The 18,517-nt window shown below is 40.3% G+C and overlaps 1 protein-coding gene across 2 annotated transcripts in view; it reads right to left on the bottom strand.

Moving 5' to 3' along the window:
* SMYD1 (SET and MYND domain containing 1) overlaps positions 1 to 10,554 on the bottom strand; it is a 36,184-nt gene extending 25,630 nt beyond the window's left edge. For both annotated transcript variants that reach the window (XM_021697581.2, XM_021697582.1), the window contains exon 1: positions 10,418 to 10,554. In XM_021697581.2, the coding sequence (XP_021553256.1) occupies positions 10,418 to 10,554 (137 nt within the window). The remainder of the gene's footprint in view (positions 1 to 10,417) is intronic.
* Positions 10,555 to 18,517: the final 7,963 nt, after the last annotated feature.

Below are 18,517 nucleotides of genomic sequence, written 5' to 3' on the forward strand. Positions count from 1 at the left end.
AAAAAAAAAAAAAAAGCCTGTCCCTCTGGTCTCCATCTCCCTGATTGGTGACAGAATGGGTATTATGGAAGGTCAGACCTGGAGTCAGTCAGAGCTGGGTTCAACTCCTGATTCCAGTAGCTATCAGCTGTGTGACCTCAAGCAAGTACCCTAAACTCTCTGAGCCTTTGTTTCCCTATGTGAAAATGGGAATAACAACACCTAGATCTTGAAATCTTTTAGACAGATGAATATTACTTGTTAATGAAACATGCTTACTATTTTAAGAAATTCAAGCAAGAAGAAAATTACAAAGAAGTTCCAAAATCCCACCACTCTGAGTGATTTTAAAGATTAAATGAAATGTAAAGTTGCCAGCTCAAAGAGCCTTGCACAAGATGAGTGCTCAGGAGCTGTCAGCCTGGTCCACCTGCCCATCTGTCACATGAAGAGGTCAGGCCAGGTGATCTCAGAGCTCCTGCTCTCCTCCAGCATCCACTAAGACCTCCCCGCTAGAGGAGAATCCCTGCTGGAGGGGCAGGGAATTCTCTGACAAAAATACCTCCCCTCCTACTTACTTCCCCCAGTGAGAGAGAGAGAGAGTATCCAGAAGACAGGAAGTCCTAAAACCACTTTTTGGGTTCCAAGAGAAAGATGCTTCTTCCAGCCAGGCTTAGCCAGGCGACCTTTGGAAAGTCCCATTTTTCCTCCGAGGATATTAACTCCCATTTTCACAACACTACAATTTTCAAAGGGATGCTGTAAGCAATTCTCCTTTGTTAAACCTTCACAACAACAATACAGAATAGTGATCCCTGTCCTCACAGGGGTATTATTCTTATAGGGGTTCTTGCTGCCTGCCACTGTGCCCAGCACAGAGGACAAAGGAAGCTGTCAAAGCCCACCTTCGAGCTCTGCCTGCAGCCCTGAGCATGCTTTGCCCTGGCCAGCCGGTCCCCACTCACTCCTTGCTCTGCAGTCCTGTCCTGGGTAATGTCATCTGTCAGAGTCAAGAGGCTGGACGGGCAGCTGCTGCTCAGCTCCTTGTATGGAAACAACCAGTTACTGGACAGATAAATGCAAAGAGAAGGTGCCTGCAACGTGGACAAGCCCTCCAAAAACACAGCCAGAAAGGACTGAACCAACAACTCTGGCTTTCTGGACTGCTAAAAAAACTCTCGACCTGCCAGGGGCTCTTCCCTCAAAAGTGGAGGGGAAGGGAGCAGGTCTTAAAGAACACCCCATCCCTCAAGTACCCAGACGATTTTACAATATTTTCAATTCCTTCTCTCCTTCCTTCCTTGTTCCTTCCACTCTACCTTCCTTTTGCAAGAATTTATTGGGCATCTACTATGGACTGTGCATTGAACTTGGTAATAGAGGGCCTTAAAGATTAACAAGACACAAACCTTGCCTTCGAGCAGGCCCCAGGCTGAGCTGAGGCATAAACACATATGAGCAAGGTAAGGCATGCCATTCAGGAATGCAGGTAACTTGCTGCAGGGTTCAAGGGAGGGAGACCGAACTGACACTGAGGTGGGGGAGGCGAGGAATCTGGGAAGTCAGTCATCTACGAGGGGAGGAGGCACTGTTCTGACCCTCTAAACATGGGCTGAGTTTGTACTCAGACAATGTCAAGTTCTTCCATGTAGAGGCACTGGCTTGAGTCAAGGCGTCCATGTGGGGGGCGCAGCTATGAACAGGAGACAGGAGTAGCTATCTGACAAGATCATAGGATACACCACACTGGGAAATAATGCTGGAACAATGACCAGACACGGGGGGACCTGGAATGTTACTCTCAGTAGTATGTCCTTGCTCTCCAGGCAAAGGGGAGCCACTGAAGACTTGCAGAGAGGAGACACACGCCCAGGGTTGGGAGACTCATTTTCCTTTTCCCCATGGCATCTACTTAATGTTGTTTTTAAATGGCCTATGTCAACCCATAAGCGCACTGCTGGATTCATGTTTGTACTATACACACCTGAGCATAAGAAGTTAGGTGATACTGCTTCCTTAGGTCAGATCTAGGTATTGCCTATTTATTTTTAACATCTCTTCTATATTAAAGTGGCAATTCTCAAGATTTTCTCTGCCACAACTCACACGACGAAGTTCACACACCCCACTCAGACCTGTCTGCATTTCCCACACTGGGGCTGTGATGGAACCACATTTCCCATGCTCAAAACACATCTTCAGATGCACATGACTGAAGATGACATCATTGTGGGGACAACCTGGCATTTGATTTAATTTATATTGAAAAAGCAATTACTCTCAAACTTCTGCATTTAAGGATTATTTCATAAAATTTAGCAGTACAGCCCGTAACAGGTCATGTGACATTTCACTGTGTCTTACCTCTGCAACTAAAAGTGCCAAACTAAAGACATATTTCTAAGGGTGCCTGCCTGGCTCAGTCGGTAGAGCATGTGACTCTTGATCTCAGGGTTGTGAGTGTAGAGCTTACTTAAATATAAAACAAAATAAAGACATATTTCTAAATCTGCTATGGTTATCCTCAACATCGAGTGTAAATGTTTAACGACTGTAAGTTGAATAACAAACAGCGATTCATTCATTTTCTGAACATCAAGTGTAAATGTTTAACACTGTTAAGTTGAATAACAAACAGTGATTCATTCATTTTCTGAACTAACTGTTCAGGAATTTCCCTAATCCCTTTATTAAATGATTTCCATTTATAGCACCAGTTGCCCTCACCACCCACCCACCCAGCAGCTGTTATCAGATTCAAGGCCACAGTGTGTTGGAATGTATGCCACGCTAATCCTGGTGTTCCCACAGGCCCATATAGAATTATAGCGGCTAAAAGCCCAGCTTTCTCTAGTGGATCTGACGCTCATAACTTCTCCAATTTTCAAAAAAGCCTGGCTGGCATTAATTTCTTTTAAAGTACTCTACTTTTTCTTATGTTCTTACATTTGGTTTTTCCTACACACATATGCATGATCTCCTGCGCACTTTCAACTCTTTCAGCAGAATCAGTGAGGATCCAGTCCAGTTTCTATTTATAGAAATTTTTTGTAAAAATCCACTATCCTTGATCCTTCTTAACATCTTCTGTGATGAGTTGGATTAATATGAAAATTCATCTTATTGGTTGTGATCGGCTGAATGATAGCCCCCCAAAAATGTCACTGTCCTAATCCCTAGGGCCTGTGAATATTTTATACTACGTGGCCGAAGGGACTTTGCAGATGTAATTACGATTAAGGACCTTGAGAAGGGGAGATAATCCTGAAGCATCCTGGTGGGTCTAATGTAATTACAAGGGTCCTTTTAAGAAGGAGGCAGGGGGTTAGAAGGGGAAAGGATGCAATGCTGCTGGCTTTCAAGATAGAGCCCAGGAACACAGGCGGCCTGTAGAAACTGGAAAAGTCTAGGAAACATAACCCTTCAGACCCATTTTAGATCTCTGACCTTCAAAAGTGTAAGGTAATAAATTTGTGTTGTTTAAGCCACTAAAATTTGTGGCAATTTGTTACAGCAATGGTAGGAAGCAAATACATTGGTTTGTTATTACAAGCACTTTTCTTCCTGGGTAATCACATGTATATTCCTGTTTTTTTACCTATTAGTTTCTGGATCTAACCCTTCTCAGGTCCCAGAACCAGATTCTGATTGTTTTGAAATTGATGGATGGGTACCATTTCTTTTATTATAACTAAATATTATTAACGGGACTGACAAGAAAAGAAGAAATTAAGTAGGCAATGCTGGACCCACCTGGGGGGGGGGGGGCAGTGAAAAGTGATGGCTAGGCAAGATCCCAGGAATCTCAGTCCTGCCCTATGACTTGTCTGCATATGATCCGGGGACGGCCTGTCATCTCACTAAGCCTGTTTCCCAATCTGTAAGAGAGGATTTAATATATTCAATGGGTCTCAACCTTCTTCTGGGTTGAAAGTGATTTTGAAAGTGATGAAAGTTATAGACTTTCTCTCTGGAAGTAAAAAACATGGATGCACATCCACATAAACTTTGATCCTCCAAATACAGGTCTCTCCCTAGCTAAGGATCCATGAACCCAAAAGCTAGATGCACTCTAAATTCACGATGTCTAGGATTGTTAAAAAAAGGAACCATCAAATAGTATTTTTGGCTCCTAGAACTGCTCATGAGCACCACTTCCATGTCATTTCTTGTGTTTAATGCTAAAATAAAATAATAATTAGAATAAGCTCCATTTCTATATTAGCCCAGCACCCCTCTGGTGCTGCACTGGAGTCCTTCACATGTACTGAAGAAATCATACAACCCATAGAATCTCACGGCAGAAGGGATCTTCAGGGTCAAACGACCCAATTCCCCTCTATTGCCCCACTCCCCATGGACATCATCTCTGCCAGGTTGTTATCAGGAACTACACAACCTTGGAAATAGCGTTTCCATCTCCAGACAGCACTGGCAGCCCTGATCTCCCATTAGGCAATAGAGGCTCAGTGTCAAGGGCCTAAAAGCTTGTAGGTAACCCAGGAAAAGGTTTGGGACTCCTAACACCTTTGAATAGTCCCAAAATTTTCTTAAAACAAAAAAAAAAATGCAAAATGGAAATCAATAACAATTACAATAGCTAAGTTATAAAAATTCATTCAGAAGTGGTAAGCAAACACTACATTTTATATATTGTAAGGTGGTACCTCTAAAGGTAAATGTTTCCAAGGCCTACTTAGTTCTTAGATGGCTTGAGCTCTAACTAGACTACCCCCTCCACACTTCATTTTGAACAGAAATATGACTCTGTAACTTCTGCTCAAGGTGCTCAGTTCTCACCCTTCTGTCAATTAAAAAAAAAAGTTCAGACGTTATTTGTAGATGGCTATTAGGGGAAGCAGCTCTCCAATATTATTGTAAAACATGCTTCAAATTCCTACCCTGGTCAAATCTGATTCCATGTCAGATTGGCCCTGAATTTATTTGGTTGTGGGTTTTGTTTGAAGATAACGATGATGATGGTGATGGTGGTGATACAATTTTATTCATTGTGTGATAAATTATGCCCCATGGACCTTGGTCTGTAGGGTTAACTGACTGATTTTACGGTTTGGAAAGGATAGAGATTCTACTCAGAGTAGTGGAAGAGTCCTTCCAAGATGAAGCAGCAAAAAAGATAAGGATCTAATCTTGCTGAAGGCCTCAGTCACTCTTAAGGCTAAAACCATTTATCTTCTCATTCCCCTTGACATAAAATGAACTAAAGAAGCTATAAAAAGGAAAGTGAAAGAATGCAATGACAATAAGTAACTGAAATAAAAAGAAACTAAAAAAAAAAAAAAAAAAACTTAAGCTTGGATATCATCTTAAAAGATATATGTAAGATAGAAAAATGAATAGTTTTTAAAATAAAAAACATGAAAAATTAAAGTCCAAAGTAACTGAGGACAAGGGGTGCCTGGGTGGCTCAGTCAGTTAAGCATCTAACTCTTGATTTTAACTCAGGTCTTGATCTCAGGTTTGTGAGTTCAGGCCTCACACTGGGCTCCACACTGGGCATGGAGCCTACCTAATAAATAAATACATGATTGATTAATTAAAATAAAAGTAACTGAGAATTACAAAAGATGTAAAATCAAAAAAGCTAATAAACCAAAATAATGCAGAAGGAGTCAAACAATTTAGAAGTTCTGAACATTAAGGAGTAATAAACAAATGAGCTACACATATAGTTTTCAAATGAGGGCATCAATAGAAAACAGACAAATCATAAAAGAAGGAAGGTGATGACCAATAAATATATTTTTTAAAAACCTTTCACCTCCCTAATAATACAAAGACTGAAAACAAAATAATACTAAAATAAGTTTTTATAGATGAAGTTGGAAAATATAAAAGTCAAAGTTAGCTCTCTGTGTTGGCCAGTGCTGGGATAAGGAGGCAAATGCTATATGGCTCATGGAGAAAACTGGTATAATCCTCTTTGGTGGGGTGATTTGGAAATCTATATTAAGGGCTTTAAAACTGACTTTTGAATCCAAAATGTACACTTCTAGGAGTTTACCTTAAATAATCAGAGATGTATGGAAAGATCTATTAGGAAAAGTAGGAAACAACCTTGATATCCAAAATACGGCACTTGCTAAACGGATATGTAACAGTCAACAAAAGGAATACTATATAGTCATTAAAAATGCTTTAGGAAGATAATAATGGTTTGAAAAGTTGCTCATAACATATTTTAGGGTAAAGAAGTTACACAATAACCCACTTTTGTGAAAGGAAGAAATGTGTACATTAACTACATTGAATCTGAGATACTGTCAATAATTAAATATATCATTTTTTTTCCATTAAGAAACAAACAAATGCTCCCCATTAAACCATGAGCCACAGATTGTAGGATACATCATGAAATCATGATGTATCCTAGGATTAATAAAATACTATACTGTGTCATATTCCTTTAATTGTAAAATAAACTGCCCCCCATATTTTAATACAGTATGTTAATTTTAGGGAAGCATTTTACCATCAAGGTGTACATTTAATGTTGTGTTTCTCCCACCACCACCACCCCACCTAAAATCATTGGGATCAAGAAAATATTTCATATGGATCATATTTGCATAAAACAATTATAAGGAGCCAACTATATTTCAAGTAAAACAAAACAAAACAAACAATCATAAGGATATATGCCAGAATATTAACAGTAGTTTTCTCTGAATGTTAAGATTGCAGAGAATTTTTATTTTCTTACTTTGGTTTTTCTATAATTTCTACGTTTTCTAAAATAAGCTAAAAAATCTGAACAAGACAACATCATGAATTCCCAGATTAGTCCAATCTCATGTAGAAATAAGCAGGATCATTCAAGCTAAGATATCATAGGCTCCTATTCTCTGTCCTCCCAAAAACTGGGCACACTAAGAGTAGAGAGCACGAGGGGTCGAGAGCAACTTTTAACAGTTCATCTACCACCCTTGGGGGTTCGTCCACTTTAAAAGACCATGTCCATTAAAGAGAGCTTCTTGGTAAATTGACTTTACCCACCTACTTCACCTTCATCCCTTTCCAGCACCCAACCAAACACCTAAAAGGGATGGCAAATAGCTGTTCTTTGAAATGCCAGTTTTGATTGATTAGTAAGGGCTGCTTGGAGCACCCTGATAGAAAAAATCCTTATGCTAAGTTGGAGTTCAGGAAGGAGTTGCCCAATTGATTAAACTATACCTAGCAGGGATCGTGGTAGCCCAAGTGTTACATATTTGCCAGCCCTAAAAAGATTGTCTCTACTTTATTCTTGCTCCTTTATCGTTAAGGAGACCACCTGTTTTTCCAACCAGCAAAATTCAAGAGATCCTAACCTGACTAAGGACTATATTATAAGGGCCTGGATTGTTGCTGTTAATGCTAAACTAAGTCTATCCTAACAAAGACAATGCAAACTTGCAAGTCAGTCTTACACACTACGGCATTATATTTTAAAGCTGAATATCACATGCATTATGATCGGGTATTTCCACTCCTGGATACACACCTGATGTATCTGTTTACCAAGAAATAAAATGAAAAATGTCCATTGCAACCACCTGCAGAAGAATGGAAAAATAAACTGTGGTACAAACTGACAATTTAGTTACACAAAACCATATGGATGAATAATAAAACTAACAATTGAGTCAAAGAAGCAAGTAGCATAAAGTCATATGTAATATTATACCATTGTTTCAAAGATCAAAAATAAAACACAAAAACTAAATTATGTATTGTTTAGGAATATGTACACATGTGATAAAATTATTACTCAAAAGGTATGGGAATAATAACATAAAATTCAAGATACTAGTTACCTTTGTGACGAGCCTGGGACTGGATAGGGAAAGATAGAGAAGATGCAATATAATGGCATGCTCTAGTTAAGCAGGATGATGATTTCATGGGTGTTCAGTTATTGTTATGTTTCCTGGGTATTCATTTATTGTTATGCTTCATAACATTCATATATACAATACATGCCATGTATTGTTGGAAAGAATTTTCATTTAATATAGCACTCAACTAAAAATAAAATCTTTCCTCGTGTTTGTGTTAGGAGGGTAGGGCAGAAAGCCTGGCTTGCAATAACATGGATTAGAATGCGCCTCTTTTATGAGTGACTCAGTCCTACCTCCCCACTCGGGTTTCTTATCTACAGTGGCTGAGTCTCCACCAGGAGGTTAAAATGGGAGGACACAATGGGCAAAGGTTTCCTTTGCTGCCTCTCCAGGCTATCCCAGGTACACCCAAAGAGCAGCCCCCTCATCCTTGAAGTGACAAATTTGGGGAAAAAAATCACTTTTTAAAAGTATCTCTTTTAGATTTTTTTCAATCATTTTAAAGATCATTTACCCCAATCATCCCAATTTTTATTATTGTAATAATAATATAACATTTTGTTAGCATGTTATCTGAAATGTACACTAAAGTTGTTTTGTAGTTATTACTTCAAATGAATGATGGTTTAATTTATGGTAAGAAAAACATGTGAACATCCTAAATGTTCAGTCATAAAGAAGTGGTAGGAGAGCACACAGCCATTAAATACTATGTTTATGAAGAGACCTTAGTAACAAAGAAGTAGCTAAATTATTAAATGTAAAACATCATAATTTCTATAATAAGACCCCAGCTGTGTAACATAAATGAAACCTCTGTTTTAAAATAAGCTGGAAGGAAATACACAACAATGTTTAGGGTTAGTATCTTTGTGTGAAGATATATTTTTTCTTCCTTAGTTTTACTTTTATAATGGAAAGGAAAACCCACTCAACTCCAAACACTCTTAAAAGGGATACTAATTGGCTATATTGGCTTTTAGGGAATTGGAGGCACCAATGGAGGTATTCTATATAAGGCAATGTGGCCATTCAGTGGCAGCACCGAGATCAGGGTTCAGAGTTTCTGTTTTCTAGCTTTTTAGTCTTAATTCCAAATCCAAGTGACTCCTCAACTACACTCACCTCCAGCCATGACGCTATACACAAGTAAATTAATCAAGTAAGACAAGCTTCCATTGAAGTGGTATTACTGTCACCTCAGGCACCTTATATTCCTCAGGTGACAGTCAGCCATATACTCCATTCACTGCCTTCTCCCTGAAGGGCCTGAAAAGCAGGGCCCATTCTCAGGATGGTGAGTACAGTGAGCCAACCACAAAGCCTAGATTATCAGAGGCCATCTTGATTCAGACCACATCAATGTCAGGCAGGTCACCCCAACTTTGGGCTCGGAGAATAGTGTTATAATTTAATCACTTGGCCGGGTTTTTTTTTTTAAATAAAGATTTAATACTAATTTAAAAGTTTGGTAGTCAAGTATAGACATGGTTGTGGGGAAATGGGGATGTAAATTTAATGCAGCCACTTTGGAGAGCCTATTAAAATAGAAATAGCACACTTTATGGCACAATTCCTCTTCTAGCCATATATCCTGGAGAATAATCACACGTGTGTACAAGTGGGCATGGTCAAGGATTTTAATTGCAGAAATGTTTGTTTTCATGAAAAACTGGAAACCACCGAATGTCTCTCAATAGGGAAGTGGATAAATAAGTTTTCATGTATTTATAGGGTAGAATATCTACAGCAGTCAAAATTGGCAATCCACCTAGCATATGGATCAACATGGATAGATCTACACGTGGGTAAAAGAAACGCATCTTTGAGGATTTAAAAGAATTATTTATAAATTTACAGTTTCCATAAGAATACATATCAAAAACATGTTGTTTAGTGAAGAGAGCAAGTTCTAGAATGACATCCAAAGTATAATACCACTTCTGTTAAAAAAAAAAAACCTACAGCTATACATTTCTGATAAATGCAGATATATGTATGTAATCGTACAAGAACATTCTAGAAGGAAACACATTAAAATCATAACAGGTATTACCTCTGAGGAAAGACAGAGAAGATTGGGATTGGGGGTGGGAGAGGTAAAAAGGGCTTTCAGCTTCATTGGTGATATTCTAATTTTTCAAATGTAAATGGATTCCAGTGTTACTTGTGTATTTACAATTGCTTTTTTAAAGTCTCTGCAAATACTTTCTGCTCTAAAATATTGATTATACTCAAGAAGCTAAAAACATGGAGGCTTCTGTAAGAAATTGTTTCCTATAGCACCACACCCACCTTTCCATTCCCCTTCCCACTGCCCTCCCCACACACAGCACACCCACTCAGCCAAGTTCAACAGTACTGTGAGAAAATGCCCCAAAGCCTTTGCTCACCTTTACAACCCTCCTAGGGACCAGAACAAATCACACTAGCAATGACTCTTTCCAGAAAAAGTGATGCCAGAAAGCAGCTGTCAGAAGTGCCATTTTGTTAAAAATGATCACAAGGATTCTATCCCTTTCCCTGATGATTTTGAGAGCAAAAGATTTTAGAGCCACACCAACAGAGAAAAGGCAGCAACACCCCACATTCCATACCTGTCAAAAACCACTGCAGAATAAGCCCGCTCGGCAAAAATGACATCCGAAGCCCAGAACTCCTTAGTGGCCTTCAGACCCCTGCCCTTGCCCTCAGAAGTGAAGACCTCCACGTTCTCCATTCTCCCTACTGTCATCTCAGAGTCCTTCAGGCAGCTCGGTGGATATTTCACACTGAGCCACGTCCCTTGTCCTTGCTATTTCAGCACCTTCAGCATCCCAAAGAGCAAGCCTATAAATGGACAAGCCCCTCCCCTTTCCCTACCCCCTCTCAGCCACTGGGCCCTCACCTCCCCCTCTATCACGTTTCCTGGAGGTGGGAATGGGGCAGACGAGAAGACAGTGATCTGACAAGGGTCTTATTCATCACCCAGCAAAGCTGACAAGGCAGAAATGACCATGGGCTGGTGTGCCTCTCGAATTGGGCCTGAAAACTTTGAAAAGTTCCTTTGCAAGAAGAAGCTCAGTCCTGGATGGCAGTTGTGCTCAGCTTTAGTTGGAATAGGGAGCACTTCCTCAGTAGGATATTTTTAGCAGCCAGATGCCTCTGTCAATCCAAAGCAGACAGCTGAAATTGTCCAAGAGAAGAGGTGATGCTTGCTGCTCTGGGAACCTTCAGCTGTCAGGCTTATACTTTCTCAAGTGTGATGGGCCCCTTGTCCCTCCTCCCTCCTCCCCCAAAGGCAGACTGTTTGCAGAATACAGCAGATGCCAAACTGACCCCCTTGGTATATACATAACAGGATTATTTAGACTGCAAGGGGCATCCCTCTTCTGCAGTACTACCTGGGGTTCCCACAGCATCCCCACCCAGGGCATAGAGGTCTGGGAGCTCCCTGATGATGCAGGTGTGCTGGATGCAGGCTGTATTATGGAGAGGAGGCAGGCTTTGAAAATGAAAACCCTCATTTCTATCTTTTTATCAAATCTCCCTTAAACATGTGTCTGCTGCCAGGAAAATACCAACATGCTCTGTCTTTCTTCTTTCTCAGGAATGGGGACATTGGAGGGGCAATTCTAAAATGTCCATTGACCTAAATGTCACTTTTCTTTTCTTTTTTTTTTTTTTAAGTAAACTCTACACCCAATGTGGGGCTTGAATTCACGACCCCAAGATCAAGAGTCACATGTTCTACCTACTGAGCCAGCCAGGTGCCCCTAAATGCCACTCTTCTTAATTGCCAGACAGCTGTTATTAAAGTTGAAAAGGCAAATACCATATGATTTCACCTACTATGGAATCTAAAAAACAAAACAACCAAACAAAGCTGAAACAGACCCACAAATACAGAGAACACACTGGTGGCTGCCAGAGGGGAGAGGGGTCGGGGGATGGGCAAAAGGGGATGGGGAGATATAGGATTCCAGTTATGGAATGAATAAGTCAAAGGGATGAAAGGTACAGCACAGGGAATATAGTCAATGGTATTGTAATAGCTCTGTATGGTGACTGATGGTAAGTACACTTGTGAGCATAGCATAACGTATAGAGTTGTCAAATCACTTCGTTGTACGCCTAAAACTAATATAACATTGCATGTCAATGCTACTTCAATTTAAAAAAATAAAATAAAAATAAAACAATTTTTTAAAAACAATTAATTAAATAAAATTTAAGTTGGGTGCCCCAAAGAGTAATACATGCTCCCAATGGAAAAAAAAAAAAAAAAGAATTAAAAGGAGCTCTTCCATCCAGGTTAGCTTCAAATGAATACCTGGACCCACACTGCCTGGCAACTCAGGGCCTTGCAGCAACCAGTCTTCCCTCAGGAGCCAGTGGCTCAGCCTGGGAGGGATTAGGTGGTTCTCGAGACACTCTAGCCCTGGAACAGGTTCAGCCCCAGCCAAGGTCAAGAAAGAAATCTAGCTGCCCCAAGTCAGAAGGTCAAGCCTAATGCTTTAGTTATATCTATGAGTCTCAACCTTATCAGAACAAGTATTAAAGTGTGATAGGGATGCCTGGGAGGCTCAGCCAGTTAAGTATCTGCCTTCGCCTCAGGTCATGATCCCAGGGTCCTGGGATCGAGTCTCGCATTGGACTCCTTTCTTAGCAGGAAGCCTGCTTCCTCTGCCTACAGCTTCCTCTGCTTTGTGCTCTCTCTCTCTCTGACAAATAAATAAAATCTTAAAAAAAAAAAAAAAGTGTGACAGACAGAATAAAGACCCCCGCAAAGATGTCCAGGTCCTACTCCCTAGACCCAGGAATATGTTACCTTACATGACAAAAGGAACTTTGCAAATGTGATTAATGATCTTGAGAGAGGGAGATTATCCTGGATTATCCAGGTGGGCCCAATGGAATCATAAGAATCCTTATAAGAGGATGGCAGGGGGTCAGAGTCAGAGAAGGAGATGTAACAATTAAAGCAAGAAGGTCAGAGTCAGACAGACATTTGAAGATACTATACTGCTGGCTTTGAAGATGGAGGGATGGGCCATGAACCAAGAAATGCAGGTGGTCTCTAGAAAGTGGAAAAGGCAAGGGAACAGCTTCTCCCCCTAGAACCTCTAAAAGGAGAACAGCCCTGATGACACCTTGATTTAAACCCAGTGAATCCCATTTCTGACTTTTGACCACAACTTGTAAGATAATAAAAAAAATTTTTTTTTTTTTAAAGATTTTATTTATTTATTTGCGAGAGAGAGAATGAGAGACAGAGAGCATGAGAGGGAGGAGGGTCAGAGGGAGAAGCAGACTCCCTGCCGAGCAGGGAGCCGGATGCGGGACTTGATCCAGGGACTCCAGGATCATGACCTGAGCCGAAGGCAGTCGCTTAACCAACTGAGCCACCCAGGCGCCCCGTAAGATAATAAATTTATGTTATTTTAAGCCACCAAGTAATTTGTTATGGCAACGACAGGAAACAAACATATAAAATATTATCATTTCACATTCTAGTAAATATAACATCCCTTTTGCTACTCTGAAATGAAATGGCATACATAATATAGTTTACTAGCTCTTATACCTAAAAAATATAAATTATTAATCCTGTAGTCTGAATGTTTGTGTATCTCACTCCCCTACACCCCCATCCCAAATTGCAAAATGTTGGAAGTCCTCACCCTCTAAGGTAATGGTCTTAGTAGGTGGGGCCTTTAGGAGGTGCTTAAATCATGAACGTGGAGCCCTCATGAATAAGAAGCTCCAGAGAGGTCCCTAGGCCCTTCTGTTATGTGAGGACTACAAACGACCTGGAAGATAGTCTTCACCCAACCGTGCTGGTGCCCTGGTCTCAGACTTCCAGCTTCCAGAACTGTAAGAAATAAATTTCTGTTGTTTATAAGCTACCCAGTCTGTGGTATTTTGTTATTGTAGCCTGAATGGACTAAAATATTTCCCTAACCTAATAAGGGAGAAATAAAATGAAAGTTTGCTTATAATAAAAAAATATATATTCATGGTAAATTAAATATATCAATGAACTCACTATGTATACTGGGCACAACTGCAGTAGAAAACATGATAAAGTAGTCAGATGTTTGCGCCTCCATGCAGAATCGCTGTGATAGTGACAGCTAAAAATGTAGATTGATTTTGGAGACACAAATACCACACAGGGCACTGTTGTCTGTGACATGATTTTTCTGAAACGGTGAATGACTATTAGTCAAGTTCTGAATGAAAGCAAACACAATCCTTCAGTTAACAAGAGGCTGCATTCCTGGAAGATTTAGCATATATTAAAAAGACTCTATGGTTACATATAAAACAGAATTCTAGACTCTGATAATTATAAACAAAGTTTCACCTGCCTAAAATGTACATCTGTATATTTGAGATTGTGAGGGGCCAGGCAAAGAATCTTCAATGCATAAGGCTGTTCTTGCTTCGGAGGATATCCTGCATTTCTGGCCAGGATCAGTGAGCTAGGGGATGTTGGCTCTAGTTATTAGGCTGGTGACACGGAAGGGGGCACGTGGCCCTGTTGCACTGCCCATCAACCTAAATCCTATATAAAAATTTTCGCTCACCTGCCCCCCTCCAGTTTTTTTTTCCCCACTGGGATCCAAACCTTTCTTTGTGACCCCAGTCCTGTGCACAATAGGCCAGTAGCACTGCACAACCAAAAGTTTCCCCCCCCCACACACACATATTTCTAAAATGCCCCCTAAGTGGTAGGACTGCCTTCATGAGAACTGCTGGTCTTCATTATCAGGAAAAACCCATCTAGAGTTTTAGAAGGATTTCTTATTGCCCTACTGGAGATGCTTAGCAGAAAAGATTCAGAAAGAACGTAAGAGTTTTCTTCAATGTCATATATTGAGGTATGGAAAAAACAGATTTATTTTATGTTTCCCGAGAGATCAAACTCGGAGCCAGAGTAGACATAACCACGTGACAGACTTGAGCTTCACAGACCTTGAAAGTCATGTTTCTGTCGAGCCCTTTTCTGCTCCAAGAAGATGGAAGATCTTTCCATTGTTAATGATTTTCATAGCCATCCAGTCTCTTTCTTTTGTGTGTCTGGATAAAGAAGGGTGGTTACAAAGGGAGAAAAATGAGACAGCTCAAGCCAGAGGACTCCTAGTCTGGGAGAGAGATCTGAGCTGGGAGATTTCAGACAAGAGGATGACAGGAATAACCACTATGGTTCTATTTACCTCTATTTCAGCTGAACTTCCCTTGCACCTCAGGCCACACATACGTGCCAAGATTATCACTATGGCTATCAAGTATTCCCACACCCTAAAAAGGTGTGAGGAAACCTGCAGAAGGTGTGGGGCCAGGGTAATGTCAGGTCCTGTCATGCACCTTAAGGGTAGAAGAAGGTGACATGAAGAGGCCAAGAATGGGGGCTATTTTGGAGTTTTAAGTGTATCAACACTTGGGCTTCAAGTATCCTCTGAATATAAGTTCCACTTATTAACCTGTATCTTGGGTAGCAGCTGTTCCCAGATTCCAGGTTGCAACCCCCAGATCTTTAGCCATAGCCTGTATTCACATTATTTTCCTCCTGAGCCCTTGAGCAAATAATCTCAGAAACCTTGAGAGTGGTTGCGTTCCCTTCAGTTGGATATGCTGCAATAGAGGGAATATGTACAAGTAAGTGTGAAGGTGGAGACATAAATGAAACCCAAAGGAATGGTTTTGAAACACTGGGACAGTTTGTATGCCCGCATTAACATGGCAGTGGCTCATTTACCATACTCTACGGAAAAACTCCAATCATTCTTGCTATTGGAAAGACCAGCTCTCTGGGCCACACACCTACAAGGGAACACCATCTAGTGGCAAATCAAGAGAACTGAAAGATTTATTTAGTAAAAGAACAGCACTGGATTCTACCTCCTTTGTACCTGGAGTTAAGGTTCATTGCAGCCAGGGGTCAACAAGTTTTCTTTGAGACCTTGAACTAAGAATGGTTTGTACCTTCTTTAATAGCTGAGGGAAAAAGTCAAAAGAAGAGTATGTTGTGACACATGAAAATTATATCAAAGTTAAATTTCAGTGACCATAAATAAAATTTTATTAAAAAACAGTCATACTAGGGGCGCCTGGCTGGCTCAGTCAGTGGAGCATGGCACTCTTGATCTTGGGGTAGTGAGTTCGAGCTCCACATTGAGCGTGAAGCCTACTTAAAAAGAAAAAAACAGCCATACTCATCTGTTTACATATTTTCTATGGCTGCTTTCACACTATAACAGCGAAGTTGAATACTTGCAACAAAGACCATATGGCCCACAAAGCTGAAAACATTTACTATCTGGCCTTTTACAGACAATGTTTGCCAATGCCTGTTTTAAACTAATAATAACTTAATGCCTAGCAACATTAAACTAGCCAGGAGCTGCTCATTACTTTCAAGTGAATTCACTGGCTGATTCACTCATTTATTTTGTAATCACTATGAGTGACAGAATCAAAGAAAATATGCTAGATGTGCACATCTAGTACTCACATTCCAGAATGACAGGGGCAGGCTTCCTCCTTAATAGTCCATTATATCCTGTATAACTACATCACTGGCAAAACTTCAAACTCTGGGCTCTGTGTTCTTAATAAAATAACATGCTTGCTTCCATCCCTCTTCCTTTGGCCCCAAGAAATCCTTGGCTGCAAACTTCTTTCTTCCCAAGAATTCCTAAATTTGCTTATTCCACATGCATTTATCGGCACATGTATCAGGCACTGTGCTCAGTGCCCCGAAACAAGATGAATAAAATGTGAGCCCTGTCTTTAAGAAGACATTGACCATTTAGAGACGATTATGGAAGAGCATGTAAAGATGGTGAGAAAGATATAGGACGCAAAGGGGAAAGGATATCCAGGGCAGCCTGAGAAGTCAGGGAAGGCTTCAGAAAAGTAGCCGACAAAGATAAGAAGGCAGGGAGAGAACCAGAGCTGGAGGTGACCATTTTAGCCCCAAGGACATAGCAGCATGAACAGAGATGTGGAGGTAAAGAAAGAGCACGATGTGCAGATGCTACGATAGGCTGGGTATCGTAGGAGCTATAGAAGCACACATATTCTGTTTACCATTCGAGCACCAGACTATTGCCTTTATGTCCCAGTGTTTCATATACATTTGAAAGTTTTCTAACAATAAATGTTTGAATGTCTGAAATTGTGCTTTATTAACATTACCTCATGGTTTTCATAATACCCTTCAAAGTGGGTATTATTGAGGCTTCTAGTTAAAAAGCAGCAGCATCTGTTAAGTATAAACCCCAGAGAAACTCTCACATGTGTGCACAAGAAGACTACATAAGAACATTAAGGCAGCACTATCTATAAAAGCAAAAATGGGAAACAAGTTCAATGTCTATCAATAGAAGAATGGATAGCTCACGGTGTATTCATGCAATGAAATGTTACACAGCTGTGAAGGTGAATGAATTAGAACCTCACATCTCAGCATATCTGAGTATCAAAACATAATGATAAGTGAAAAAAGTAAGTTGCAGGGGAATAAACAGTATGTATAATAACATTTATGTAAAGTTTTAAATCATGCAAAGTAATACTTCATGTTATTTAGGGATAGATACATACATAACAAAAGCATTAAGAAATGAATAGGAATGAGAAATGCTGAATTCAGGATACAACTTACTTCTGGAGGGAGTTCATTAGGAAGTAGGGAGAAGGCATTTCAAAAGAAGGAGCAGCATATACAATAAACTGAGTCATGCAACAGTTTGGTATTTATAGTAATCAGTAAAGCTTTAATGTTGCTAAATCATAAAGTGAAAGCAGGGTGGGGAGGTTACAGCAGTAGGAAGATAATGAGATCAAGGTGCACAGAAGCCCAGGAGTACTTGTCTTTGACTTTCTTCAACAGACTATGGAGAGCCAGGAATGACTTCTGGATAGAATGCTCTGGCAGTAGTAATTTTTTAAGAGTAGATTGGACTGGTGAAGTCAGAAGGGTAAGTGAAGCATCCGTTGCCATGATTCTACCAAGAGATGATGAGCATCTGAAACTAAGCAATGGCAGTGTGACAGGAAAGGAGAGTCTACTCAAGAGAAATTTTTGCAAAGCATACCAGGAGACTTGCCCATCAACAGGAAAATGGGTGGAATATTGTACAGCAGTGAGACAAATAAATAACACCTATATGCAACAGCTTGGATAATCCTCCAAGTGTTGAGTGAAACAAGTTCCAGCATACTGCATAGAGGAAGATATAAATCTTAGGAAATTCAAAAATAAACTTCATTTTGCTACACATGTGTGTGAGAAAGATATATATATGAAAGGAAATAAGGACTACAAGTCAGGATATTGATTCTTTGGGAGATGCGGAATGAGATGAGGTGAGGTTGTGTATGTGTGTTTAAACATACGCATATACTGAAGGAGGGGAGACAAAAGGTCATTTATGGACCAATATGACAACGTTATCATGACTAAGGCTTCTGCTTACTCTAACTCTCTACATTAAAGACCCTAACAAAGAAAAGATGAAGAGATAAAGGAGATGACGTATTTCTCAGATACTATGGAGGAAGAATCCAGACGTTTCCAGACTTTTTCTTACTCAGTCGGTTTTAGATTCACTCACCCCGGGCGAGCTGCCGCACGCGTTCTCCCTTCCCTCGAACCACGAGGGGAAAGCATCTGGGAGAACACCGGCACCGAAGGGCTCGAGCCC

This window comes from Neomonachus schauinslandi, chromosome 10, assembly GCF_002201575.2.
Source record: "Neomonachus schauinslandi chromosome 10, ASM220157v2, whole genome shotgun sequence".
Taxonomy (NCBI): domain Eukaryota; kingdom Metazoa; phylum Chordata; class Mammalia; order Carnivora; family Phocidae; genus Neomonachus; species Neomonachus schauinslandi.